General features: G+C 44.9%; 1 protein-coding gene across 5 annotated transcripts in view; it reads left to right on the forward strand.

Moving 5' to 3' along the window:
• LOC144596773 (pleckstrin homology domain-containing family G member 1) overlaps window positions 1-14,478 on the forward strand; it is a 181,164-nt gene that overhangs the window by 113,699 nt on the left and 52,987 nt on the right. For all 5 annotated transcript variants that reach the window (XM_078405545.1, XM_078405543.1, XM_078405544.1 and 2 more), the window contains one exon: window positions 7,367-7,902. In XM_078405545.1, the coding sequence (XP_078261671.1) occupies window positions 7,367-7,902 (536 nt within the window). The remainder of the gene's footprint in view (window positions 1-7,366; window positions 7,903-14,478) is intronic.

Here is a 14,478-nt window from a genome sequence, read left to right on the forward strand (position 1 = left end):
GTACAAACTCTTTGCTATGTTATGCGTCTTCTCTTTTATTTTTATACTGTCCTTGACTTCCCTTTTCAGCCATGGTCGCTTCTTACACCCCTTAGAATCTTTCTTCCTCTTTGGAATGAAATGATCCTGCATCTTCTAGATTATTCCTAGAAATACCTGCCATTGCTGTTCCACCATCATCCCTGCTAGGGTATCTTTCCAGTCAACTTTGGCAGCTCCTCCCTCATGCCTCCATAGTCCCCTTTGTTCAACTGCAATACTGACACTTCTGATTTTACCTTCTCTCTCTCAAATTGCAGATTAAAGCTTATCATACTATGGTCACGACTTCCTAATGGTTCCTTTACCTTGAGATCCCTTATCAAATCCGGTTCATTACACAACACTAAATCCAGAATTGCCTTCTCCCTGGTAGGCTCCAGTAAAAGCTGCTCGAAGAATTCATCTCGGAGGCACTCTACAAACTCCCTCTCTTGGGGTCCAGTACCAACCTGATTTTCCCAGTCTACCTGCATGTTGATATCTCCCGTAACCACCGTAGCATTACCTTTGTTACATGCTAATTTTAATTCCTGGTGCAATTTGCACCCTATCTCCATGCTACTGTTTGGGGGGCTGTAGATAACTCCCATTAGGGTCTTTTTGTCCTTACAATTTCTCAGTTCTATCCACAATGACTCTACATCTTCTGATTCTGTGTCACCCCTCGCAACGGACTGAATTTCATTCCTTACCAACTGAGCTACCCCACCCCCTCTGCTCCACCCGTCTGTCTTTTCGATAGGACGTATAACCCTGAATATTCAGTTCCCAGATCTGATCCTCTTGCAGCCATGTCTCTGTAATTCCCACAACATCATACTTACCAATTTCTAACTGCTCTTGCAACATTGAGGAATTAATACTGTTCATACTTCCATACTTGGAAGGGTGGTAGATCAGTTATGAAAGAAGTGGTAATGGCATTCCCATTTATATCTGCTGCTCTTGGCTTACTAGATGGTGATGGTTGTGAGCTTTCAAGGTTTTGTTGAAGTTGGTGAGTTGCTGCAACATAAAAACATAGAAAATAGGTGCAGGAGTAGGCCATTCGGCCCTTCGAGCCTGCACCGCCATTCAATATGATCATGGCTGATCATCCAGCTCAGTAACCTGTACCTGCCTTCTCTCCATACCCCCTGATCCCTTTAGCCACAAGGGCCACATCTAACTCCCTCTTAAATATAGCCAATGAACTGGCCTCAACTACCTTCTGTGGCAGAGAATTCCACAGACTCACCACTCTCTGTGTGAAGAAATGTTTTCTCATCTCGGCCCTAAAAGGCTTTCCCCTTATCCTTAAGCTGTGACCCCTGGTTCTGGACTTCCCCAACATCGGGAACAATCTTCCCGCATCTAGCCTCTCCAACCCCTTAAGAATTTTATATGTTTCAGTAAGATCCCCCCTCAGTCTTCTAAATTCCAGCGAGTATAAGCCTAGTCTATCCAGTCTTTCTTCATATGAAAGTCCTGCCATCCCAGGGATCAATCTGGTGAACCTTCTCTGTACTCCCTCTAAGGCTAGAACGTCTTTCCTCAGATTAGGAGGAACATTTAGTTTATTTTAGAGATACAGCGCGGAAACAGGTCCTTCGTTCCACCGAGTCTGCACCGACCAGCGATCGCTGCACACTAACACTATCCTACACACACTAGGGACATTGAAAATTGTCAGCGCTCTAGGTGGTGACTATTTGCAAACCTTGGGTATGCAAGCTAAGAATTTCACTGTGCCTTGTCACGTGACAATAAAGTATTCCTCTAACCTGTACGTCTTTGGAGTGTGGGAGGGAACCGGAGCACCCATAGAAAATCCACACAGGTCACGGGGAGAACACCCAAACTCCGTACAGACAGTGCCCGTGGTCACGATCGATCCTGGGTCCCTGGCGCTGTAAGGCAGCAACCCTACCGTTGTGCCACCATGCCGCCCCGAATATACGCCCCCCTAATATACTGTAAATAACAACCACAAGAGGATGGAGAGAACATTTAATGGTTCATTTAATGCTCTGTCTCAGGTTTTGGATGACTAATCTGCAGTTAATGTGTCTCACTTCTCCATATTATAAAAATAATGAGTCAGTTGAGAATTTACAAGAAATATGTGCAAAGATGACACTGTGGTGTCCTGCCATCTGGAGACACAGAACAATCTGGGCCTTTTTACTTTTATCAGAGCATCTGCCTTATTTCTAGATGGCTTCAAAATGATGCAAGGATTTTAATCAGGCAAACATTTCCGTGCTTCCACTTGGATAGCAACCAAACTAGGAATCATAAGTATAATTTATTTTTTCTACCTTGTGACATAGCTGGAAGCCATGTGGCCCATTAGAAGCATGCAAGCTCTCAGAAGTCTCATCAGTCCCATTCGCCACTTCCCCGTAACATATTTTCTCTTGCTTGTTCATCAACTCTGCCCGCCACCCAATTCAGGCAATTTACTGTAATCCAGTCAACTACCAACAAGATGTTTTTGGGGTTCCGGGAGGGAACTGGAATATCCAGGAGAAACTCATGGCTTCACAGAGAATGTGTAAACACCCCATGGAAATTGCTTGAGGACTGTGTCATGCATTCAGTGGTTGTGAATGAATCAGCGCGAAATCGGGAGAACTTGGAGACGAGTGAATGTTGAAAAATTGCTACCTCCTGAAGTTGTCGAGGTGAATGGTAATGCATTGATAAGAAGAAAGGTTCAGGATATTGCATTGAATATTTAGATAGTTCCTCTGTCCCTCACTTCCCCTCTCCCTTCCCAGATCTCCCTCTATCTTCCTATATCCTTCCTTTGTCCCGCCCCCCTGACATCAGTCTGAAGAAGGGTCTCGACCCGAAACGTCGCCCATTCCTTCTCTCCCGAGATGCTGCCTGACCTGCTGAGTTACTCCAGCATTTTGTGAATAAATACTTTTGATATATGGAGGTCTGTGCCAATCACTGTCGGGTAAAATCTAACTTGTTGGAACAATAGATCCAAGTGAGTAGGAGCAAGTGACTTCTGGCTGATCTTAAGTAACTGGAACAGTGGAGCTTTCTTTACAAAATAGTTTTCTATTCTTGTAATCCCTATAAGAATAAAGCCTTCCAGTTTATCCACCGATTTACCAGGTCACACCAGGTTCAATCCATGGTGTGCATTTAGTTAGCTGAAATCAGGTGAGTCAGTAATTTTGTAGAATTGTGCAGCATGGACATGGGCCCTCAACCCCCAAAGCAATCATGCTGACTAATATAGCTATCTAAACTAATTCCATATGCGTTTCCTATCCATGTACTTATCCGAATGATTAGTGTACGTTGTAATTATACCTGCCTCTGCCACCTCCTCTGGTGACTTATTCCATTAATCCACCACTTGTGATCTGAAAACTGCAGCAAGCAACCCTCTGAGGTCGGGAGGGTGGGAGAAATTGCCAGGCATTTTCAAGTCACATTCAATGATCCAATCTGCAGTCAGTTGCACTGGTGACAAGACGAGCAGTTAAGCTGTTGAAGTTTGGCAGCTGAGCTGGCACTGTATCCCTAAACTAAACTCAATGCTGCAGTGACTCACTAACTTCGACAGAACCTTGAAAGCTCACAACAACCACCATCTAGTAAGCCAAGTGCAGTAGATGCAAATGGGAATGCTATTACCACTTCTTTCATATCTGATCTCCCATCCTTCCATAATGTTCTTTTCTCCTGAACTATGGAAAGATAGGTTTATGACAGTGCAACAAAGATTGACCAGATTGACTCTTGCACTAGCTTCTTCATTCAGTGAGGAGACTATAGATCAGTAAGCCTGACATCTATGGTAGGACATTTGGAGAGGAATCTGAGGGGTAAGGTATCTATGCAATTGGGAAGGCGTGGGTTGATGAGGGATAGTCGGCATGTTTTTTCGTGTGAGAGATTGTGTTCAGGAAAGGTTTAGAAGCATATGGACCAGATGTGGACAAATGGAGCTAACCTTGATGGGGAGTTTTGGTCGTCATGGACGAGGCTGTTTCTGTGCTGTGTGTAACTTGCTGTGGCACAAAGAGACAAGGCCTGTATTGTTGAACTTACAATGACGTAAGGTGATACAATTGAAATACTGTAATTTCTTACAGGGTGTGACGTTAAGGTTGGAATGATATTTTCAAGTCAAGTTTGTTGTCATATGCACAGGTATGGTGAGGTACAGGTACAATGAAAATCATGCAGCAGTATCACAGGCACATAGACCCAGACAACACGTAAATTATACATAAATTACACACAAATTCTGCAAGACCATGAAAAGGTCTGACTGTGGTTTGACTGTGTCAAAGAAACAAGACATCAGAGAAAAACACAATTAGAACAGAAAGTCGATGACAATTGAACAAATGGTCTCGACCCGAAGACCTGAAGAAGGGTCTCGACCCAAAACGTCACCCATTCCTTCTCTCCAGAGATGCTGCCTGGCCCGCCGGGATACTCCAGCTTTTTGTGTCTATCTTTGGTTTAAACCAGCATCTGCAGTTCCTTCTTACACAAATGGTCCACAGTGTTCTGTTGCTGAGATAGGATTAGGATTGTGCAGATTGGTTCAAGAACCAGTTAGTTCTTGACAGGGGTGAACTAGGGGCCAGTGTCTAAAAGCAAGTGACTAGCTGTTCGGGACTGAGGTAAGGATCAGTTTGCATCCACAGAGTAGTGAATCTGCAGAATTTTCTAGGCCAAGGGTGCCGTGGAAGCTTTGTCATTGAGTAGGTTTGAGCCAGAGATTGAATGAGTGAATGACATTGAAGAATGTGGAGGAAAATAACTGCAGATGCTGGTTCAAATCGAAGGTATCTCAAAATGCTGGAGTAACTCAGCGGGTCAGGCAGCATCTCAGGAGAGAAGGAATGGGTGATGTTTCGGGTCGAGACCCTTCAGACTGATGTCAGGGGAAGGGGCGGGACAGAGATAGGATGTAGTGGGAGACAGGAAGACAGTGGGAGAATTGGGAAGGGGGAGGGGTAAGGGAGGGACAGAGGAACTATCTGAAGAATGTGGGATCAGTTTAGGAATCTTGTCCTTGCGTAAAAGAGCAGCAGTGGGTTTTTTTATTGAAGGAGCAGATACCAGGGTTTCTTGCATTCTTTTGTACAATCTGGATATGAAGCATCAACGGGCTTCAGCTGCGTGCGCGAAATTGGATCGGGATACAAAGCCCATTGTAGTTCAGTAGCTGGCCACCACTGGCTGATGGTGGTGTATGAGTAGATAATGGTCATGGCTTAAAGTACTAGGGGACAACCATAATTAATCAGGGAGTTAAAGCCTTTTGAGAGCAGCAAATTGTCCCAAAGGACTTGGTCCAAAGCACCTTATTGCCTTGTCATGATGCTGTGGAAAAATTGGTAATCCAAAGGAGGCACAAAATGAACTCCTACAGCTGATCCCAAGTGGAAGGTTAGAGTTTTGCCACACCAGCGAAGGTGGTTTGGCCCTTTAGCTAACTTTAAAAAGATGAGCAGCGATTTGTCTCATTGCTATTCTTTCCCCATTGCTTGAATTCGATACGACATATATACAACCTAAAGATGCAGGTTTGTGGGTTAACTGGCCTCTGTAAATTTCCCTTGGTGTGTAGGGAGTGGATGCAAAAGTAGGATAACGTAGGACACATGTGAATAGATTATCAATGGTCGATGTGGACTCAGTGGGCCGTAGGGCCCGTTTCTATGCTGTATCTTTCAATCAAAAAAAGCCCCAGATTTTCTGGGAAACAATATGCTGTTTAAGTATAATTTTAATTAGGAAAACCACATTTTGCTCCTCTGGTTTCTTTACTAATTTAAAAAAAAAATCTTGTGATCTGTATGTTGCTGGTAAGGCAACGTATTTAATCATTCCTAATCCTCCTTGAATGTGATGGTGACCTGTTGCAGTCTTTCTGGGAAAGTCTACAATTGAGTAAGTGGTTAAATTTTGGTTAGGATTTGAATGGTGGTGATGAAGGACTTGCAAATCACAATGGCGTGCAACTTTGGAGGAGGTCCTTTTTAGGTGGGGTTTAAGCCATTGTGAATTGTTGGTGCTGTACTCATCCAGATTAATGGAGAGTATTCCTTCACGCTCCTGACTTTGTAGATTGGGGAAAGGTTTTTGGCGTGTCAGGAGGTGAGCCGCTTGTAGCAGGGCTCCCTGCCCCTGACCTGCTTTGCAGCCATAATGGTCATATAAAGGGATAGCTCAGCAGGTCAGGCAGCATCTCCGGTGAACATGGATAGTTGAGGTTTTGGGTGGAGACCCTTCCAGCATTTGCAGTTCCTTGTTTCTACATGGTCAAGTACAGGTCCAGCTGAGTTTGTATTCAGTGGTTGTGGTCAGGAACTTGCTATGTTAATTGGCGATGATCGTTGCCTGACACTTACGGAATGTATGTTACATGGCACTTACCAGTCCATGCCTGAACGTTGTACGCCATTATGATTTGCGGGTCCTTCATTACCATCATCCAAATCCTAGGTGTAGTTGCATCAGGCATGGCCTACTTCATTTGCTGAGTACGACACCAAACATTGGCTTGTTGTTCCCTTCGAACGTCAATTTTACAAGGGCTCCTTGATGCCACATCTGGTCAAATGTTCTTGATCTGGAACTTTCTCCATGTCTGAGATTAAGTTTTCCACACCGTGTTGAACCAAGGCCTTGTTGGAAACAAGAGCAAAGTGATCCTGATAAAATCCAAAACGGGCATTGGTTGTCACTTAGTAGAAGTAATGATGAAGATGGCTTCCACCACTGTGAGTGGGAATAGATGGGGTGATAATTAAACAAATTGGATTTGTCTTATTTTTTGTGAGCAAAGTGTATCTGGGCAATTTTGTACTTTGTCAGGGAGATTCCATTGTTGTAATTGTGTTGGAGCAGCCCAGCGAGAGGTACAGATGGTTCTTCAGTTACTATAGCTGGGATGTTTTCTGGACTCGTAACTTTGTTGCATCCAGTAGTCTTTGATATCTCCTGATGAACTGAATCAGTTTGTCTGTGAAGACCAACTTCTGTGATGATGGGCAACTCCAGGAGGAGACTGAGGTGGATCACCCACTCTACACATCTGCCTGACTTGATGTAAGAGCTCTTCCATTGATTGTTTGAAATTGTACATCTGCCACAAAAGCTCTTGGTTTTATTAGAAACAACATAATTGAAATTGCCTCGAGCATGATTTGTTGGACGATCGTTAAGTACACACTAACCTGTTTGGATTAAATTATACATACTTGACATTTTCCTTCCATATCTTCTGAATAATGGTAGTTGACGTCCAATTATTCTGCAAACGTCATGGCTTTTTTTTCTTTCTCTCCTCTTGCAGATGAGTACCATGAGTTCCCAGATATCCTACCACCTGTTCGAGATACTCCCTCCCACAGAGCAGCCTTGACTGGACCCAGAGAGAATCGACGCTACTTTGGAATGAGGAGCATGGATTCGTATGATCGCGACCGCCCAGTCAGCTACAGCTCCACGTCGTCCTCGGCCTCCTCCAGGGATAGCCGCTGCTCCTTAAGCAGTGGAGTGACTCTGGTCTCCAACAGTCACTTGGGCCTCGCAGGCCAAGAGAAGGAAGCCGGAGCCATCCGGTTGGAGTTGATCCCGACGCGGCAGTTGTCCGCGGAGGAGCCGCACGGAAGGAGCAAGGCGGGGTGTGGGAATCCTGGGGAGGTGGTGGAGAAGAGGCCGGCAGTCTGTGGGATTAAGAGACTCGACTCCAGGGGAATCCAAAAGAACCGCGCAACTTCTCCAGGGGCGGCATCTGGAAGTCCCAAGCTCCTTTACGTGGATAGGGTGGTGCAGGAAATCCTGGAGACAGAACGGACCTATGTTCAAGATCTGCAGAGCATTGTCAAGGTATTTAACTAATTGCTGATTAAAAGTGAAACTACGGTCATTGGTCTCACTTCCTCCCAGGCTGGTTGTTGATTAGCTTATCGGTCATATACCCTTATACAAATGTCATTGTGGGATCATTCTCCTTATCAATATTAAAGGGGTATTAACTGAGACATTTCCAACCTGCTACTTCACAGCTTGTAATGCCATTGGCAGCCAATTAAATGTTAAGCATGAATAGTCAGGCCATAAATCGAGGAAGAGAGGCCTGCTGATTGTAGGGCTGTAGGAGGTTACTGACAGGGTCATGGCAACATTTCAGAACAGTGGTGGGACTTCTGGAACTGATGTGCTTGATAATCAGGAGCTATGAGGATTGGGAGAACGTTTTTTCCGATCTCTGTGTGATCGATGCCCACTTGAATGAGGGTTGGAGACGTGATCTGGTAACCGTCCACAACTACAGGAAGGGAAGCGGTATATGGTAGGGTGAAGGGTGGATGATGGGCAGTAGTTGCACAAGTAGTGTAAACGTGAAGGATTTAAAGTGCTGTTGGCAACTGTCATGATCTGGTATAATGATCAGCCATGATCACATTGAATGGCGGTGCTGGCTCGAAGGGCCGAATGGCCTCCTCCTGCACCTATTGTCTATAATGAACTCCCGTCACTGCCTCCACCTTCCTCTGTAGGATCACCTGCGATGAGTTTTAGAAACATAGAAACATAGTTTTAACGTAGATATTGCCAGCCTTGTTCTTTTAGAGATACAGCGCGGAAACAGGCCCTTGGGCTCACCAAGTCTGCTCCGACCAATGACCCCCACACATGTTTTACACGATGTTTTACACGATCCTACACACACTTGGGACAATTCACACTACACCGAGCCAATGAACCTACAAACCTGAGTGTGGGAGGAAACCAAAGATCTCGGACAGCACCCGTAGTTGGGATTGAACCCGCGTCTTGGGCGCTGCAAGTGCTGTAAGGCAGCAACTCTGCCGCTGCGCTACCGTGCCGCCCAATGCCGTTCTCTTAGTACAATTATTGGGAAACCAGCCCCAGGTTTTGGTTGGGTGCTGAATTGACTAGATCAAATCTTTATGCTGCTGGAGCTTGTTTTTGGACTATGTGGAAATGTTCTCTGCTGGAAACTTAATAATTAAGGCTTTGATGCAATACAAGTGTGCAATGTGTTTTCTAATTCCACAAACATCTCATGATTCTTATAACTTATAATGTACCATCCCAAATTGCTCTTCCCTCACTCCATAGTAATGTTGGACTTACTATATCTTATTAACATGTTTCTCACTGCAGATACCTACATTTGAGATTTTGTTCCATTCACATTACGAAGAGTGCACATGTTCGCTCTCTGAATTAAGTTTTTCAGAATCATCACTGTGACATCGCCTATTCTCCCCTCCTTTCTCTCCCTTCATTTCTTCTTCCCTCTGCCCCTCCCCTCATCAAAAAAAAAGGGATGGTCACATTTGCAGGCATTTATTGGGAGCTAGTTGAAATCAAGGGGACTTCTTTCCTCTGATTTTAATTTGAAAGGTGACAAACCTTTGCAAGGAACCCTGCCATTGTTTTGCTGGGGCTCCATATGGTGGCTGCAATTAGTGAAAGTATCGTAGCAACCCACTTGGATGAAGTTTCGTTTTGTGGTCAGCCCAACAGGTGGTGTTTGTCTCGAGAGCCCTTCACTGAGCTGGTAGTCTGCCTGCCTCCGTCTCTGGGCAGAGCAACGCAAGATGTGCAGGACAATAACCTGACTGATCTTTCTTGAGTTATTAACCTTTGGGAAGAATGCTTGATTTTTGGTGAGCCCTCGATGTAGTTAGTTGAGTTTAGTTTATTGCCACGTGTGCTTATTTTTAAGAGGAAATGTATACAAAAACAGGGATGTAATGCTGAGGCTCTGTAATGCGCTGTTTAGGCCGCACTTGGAATAATGTGAGCAATTTTGGGCACCATATCTGAGGAAGGATGTGCTGGCTCTGGAGAGGGTCCAGAGGGGGTTTACAAGAATTACCCCAGCAATGAGTAGGTTGACCTATGACGAGCGTTTGTCGGCACTGGGCCTGTACTCACTGGAGTTTAGAAGAATGAGGGGGGGGGGCTCATTGAACCATACAGAATAGTGAAAGGCTTGGATCGAGTGGATGTGAGAAGAATGTTTCCACTAGTGGGAGAGTTTAGGACTAGAGGTCATAGCCTCAGAATTAAAGGACGTTCTTTTAGGAAGGAGATGAGGAGAAATTTCTTTAGTCAGAGGGTGGTGAATCTGTGGAATTCTTTGCCACAGAAGGCTGTGGAGGCCAAGTCAGTGGATATTTTTAAGGCAGAGATAGATAGATTTTTGATTAGTACAGGTGTCAGAGGTTATGGGACAAAGGCATGAGAATAGGGTTAGGAGGGAGAGATAGATCAGCCATGATTGAATGGCAGAGTAGACTTGATGGGCCGAATGGCCTAATTCTATTCCTATCACTTATGACCTTATGACCTTAAAAGCTTTAGGTGCGTGCTAACCAGTCACCAGAAGTTACTTCAGATGTGAAGTGGTTGGCACTTTGTTGTTTGTCTGAGCAATTATCTTGTGGAATGAATTGTGGACTGTGAATTTATTCAAACAGTTGTGGCACAGCAGGTGGCTAGTGTTTCTGCTGGCTATCTGAAAAGTCCATGTAGACCCATTCCCTTTCGCATGCTCTTTCTCAGTGTTTGTTTGTAACTTTACCTCAGTTGCTGGCAATCTTGTTGAGTCAGAAGATCTTTTGTGTTGAGTCCCTCAGCAGACACTTGGGGATGAGAGCCCCGTCTTCCAATGCTGTTCAGAAGTGCTGCAGTTTTGGAGGTGCGCCTTTTGTGCGAGATGTTGAGCTGAGGTTTGATCCTGACTGCGGGTGCTGGCTGTATGGAGTTTGTATGCTATTCTTGCTATTGAGGGCGTGCAGCGTAGGTTTACTAGGTTAATTCCCGGAATGGCGGGACTATCATATGTTGAAAGACTGGAGCGACTAGGCTTGTATACACTGGAATTTAGAAGGATGAGAGGGGATCTTATCGAAACGTATAAGATTATTAAGGGGTTGGACACTTTCGAGGCAGGAAACATGTTCCCAATGTTGGGGGAGTCCAGAACAAGGGGCCACAGTTTTAGAATAAGGGGTAGGCCATTTAGAACTGAGATGAGGAAAAACATTTTCAGTCAGAGAGTTGTGAATCTGTGGAATTCTCTGCCTCAGAAGGCAGTGGAGGCCAATTCTCTGAATGCATTCAAGAGAGAGCTGGATAGAGCTCTTAAGGATAGCAGAGTCAGGGGGTATGGGGAGAAGGCAGGAACGGGGTACTGATTGAGAATGAATGGTGGTGCTGGCTCAAAGGGCCGAATGGCCTCCTCCTGCACCTATTGTATGTTCACCCTGTGACCTGCGTGGGTTTTATCCGGGGGCACCGGTATTTCCTCCCACACTCCAAAGACATACAGGTTTGTAGGCTAATTGGCTATTGGTAAAATTGTAAATTGTCCCTAGTTTGTGTAGGATCGTGTTAGTGTGCAGGAATCGCTGGCCAGCACGGACATGGTGGACCGAAGGGCCTGTTTCCACGCAGTATCTCTAAACAAAAAAAATGAAACTAAACTGATTGAGTGCCTCATTTCGATTGAAAATTGGTTGTAATATTGTGTGTGTATTACACATTACATTTTATACATTTTTGTAGGAGAAATTGTAAAAACGAAGTCGGTCCCACACAAAGCTATAAATTGTCCTGCCAAGTGTGCTGTTATTTAGGAATAAAGAATCGCTGTCCTTTGGTCACGAGCGCCACCACAACATCCATATGACTCCCAGACAGAAGTTTTAAAATTACTCAGAGGGTAGTAATCTCTATAATTGGGGGTTGAGGCCAGATCACTGGATACATTTAAGATAGTGATAGATAAACGTTTGAAAGATCGAGAGTAGTGGGGAACTGGCGCAGAAGAGGAGTTGAGGCCTGTATAGATCGGCCATGATCATACTGAAACATGGGCAGGAATTAGGGGCTGAGTCGCCCACTGCTCCTACTTTCTTGTGTTGTGTATGTTGTGTCTCAAAAAATGTTAGTTGCTGTGCAAAAATCATTGCGGCAGCTTTGTATTTAATTCTGGGAATCTGGTGTGACTCCTCGTCAGGTTTTCTGGCTTCTAAAAGCAAACTGCAGACCCTGAAAATCTGACATAGTCTTAAACAGGAAATGATGACTGACCTGTGGCACCAATTCAGGGTTTGGATTCACACCTATTTCTCTCCTCCTCCTCCTTCATTCACATTCTTCCCTCTGACATCATAATTCACAACTCTTCAATTCTTTTCTTTCACACTCTCTGCTTTATCACCTCTGGCCTTTGTCCAACCATCTGCCTATCAAATGCTCCTCACCTACGTACACCTATTACCTGCCACGCTTTGACCTGCCCCGTCTCTGTTCCAATTTTCTTGCCCTCTTTTCCCCTCCCCTCACAACCAGTCTGAAGAAGAGTCCAAACCCGAAACTTGAGCTATCCATATTCTGCAGTGATGCGACCTGACCCATTGAGTTACTTCAGAATTTGTGACTTTCTTTTTGTGAACCAGCCTCTGCAGTTCCTTGAACATATACTAGGTGGGAAAGATAGTACCGTCAACTGGAGTATAAGAAAATAACTGCAGATGCTGGTACAAATCGATTTATTCACAAAATGCTGGAGTAACTCAGCAGGTCAGGCAGCATCTCGGGAGAGAAGGAATGGGTGACGTTTCGGGTCGAGACCCTTCTTCAGACTGATGTCAGGGGGGCGGGACAAAGGAAGGATATAGGTGGAGACAGGAAGATAGAGGGAGATCTGGGAAGGAGGAGGGGAAGGGAGGGACAGAGGAGCTATCTAAAGTTGGAAAAGTCGACATTCATACCACCGGGCTGCAAACTGCCCAGGTGAAATATGAGGTGCTGTACCTCCAACTTCCGGCGGGCCTCACTATGGCACTGGAGGAGGCCCATGACAGAAAGGTCAGACTGGGAATGGGAGGGGGAGTTAAAGTGCTGGGCAACTGGGAGATCAGTTTTGTTAATGCTGGGAGTATATTGTTGCTGCCAAGATTCCTCTGAATATCCAAAGCTTTCCTGGGCAAAGTGATTCATATGGATGGTCTCGAGGCTTCTGGGGACAGTGAATCCAGTCACCCAAAATGAGTGTTGTGAGGGCTGACTCTCTTGAGTATAGAAATACCCCATCTATTGATAGATTGACAAATATGATATGATAGAGAGATACCATCAAATGGATTTCTAGGAGTCGCTGCCTCAAAAAGGCAGCCGGCATCATCAGAGACCCACGCCAGCCTGGTCACACACTCATTTCATCCCTGCCATCGGGAAGATGATGCAGGAGTCTGAAAACTAACGTCCAAGTTCAGGAGCTGCATCTTCCCTCCAACCTTCAAAACACTCCAACCTCCAAATAAACTGAACTACATAGAATTGCGAGCAATTGTGTTTTTGCACTATTATGTTTGTTTATTTTATATGTGAGTGTGTGTATATATATGTGTGTGTGCGTATGTGTGTGTATATTTGTGTGTATACAGATAGATAGTCCGTCTGGACTACTGCAACAGCCTCCTCTATGGCGCACCCTCAAAAATCATCAGTAAACTTCAATACATTCAAAACTCCGCTGCCCGTCTACTCACCCACACCCCGATCCGTGACCATATCACCCCGTCCTTTACAAACTCCACTGGCTCCCCATCCCCCAAAGAATCCAGTACAAAATCCTCCTCATAACCTACAAAGCCCTCCATAACCTGGTCCCATCCTACCTGACCGATCTCCTCCACAGGCACACTCCCACCTGCACCCTCCGCTCTGCTGCTGCCAATCTCCTATCCCCCCACATCCGGACCAAACTCAGATCCTGGGGGGACAGGGCTTTCTCCATCACTGCTCCCACCCTATGGAACTCACTACCCCAAACCGTTAGAGACTCCTCCACACTCACCACATTCAAAACATCACTGAAGTCTCACCTGTTCAGTACTGCCTTCAACCACTGAAGGTCACCTCACCTTCTATCTCCTTTCTCTGTTCGTTTACTTATTTACTTATTTATCTATTTATTCATTTCCCTATGTTCTCTAAATCCCTGTAAAGCGTCTTTGAGTATATGAAAAGCGCTATATAAATGTAATGCATTATTATTATTATTATTATTATATATAAATATTGTGTGTGCACACACACTGCACACATTTATACACTACACACACTGCACACTTGTACACTGCACACACTTGTAGTAAGAATTCCATTAATCTATTTTGACAGTAAAACATATGACAGTAAAACACTCTTGAATATGCCTATGACATGCTGGATGTGCCAGGTAACAAAATAGGTCTGCTCTGGAAGATTCCTCCATCTCTATCATTGTGGTGTAAAATAATTTGAACTGAAGATTTTATGATTTGATGTAGGTCGATTAACACGTCCCATTATCTTGCGTTTGGCTTATGAAAACCAGACCCAGTCATGGTCACGTGTGTACAGGGCTGCCGG

The sequence above is a fragment of the Rhinoraja longicauda genome, chromosome 9, assembly GCF_053455715.1.
Source record: "Rhinoraja longicauda isolate Sanriku21f chromosome 9, sRhiLon1.1, whole genome shotgun sequence".
NCBI lineage: Eukaryota > Metazoa > Chordata > Chondrichthyes > Rajiformes > Arhynchobatidae > Rhinoraja > Rhinoraja longicauda.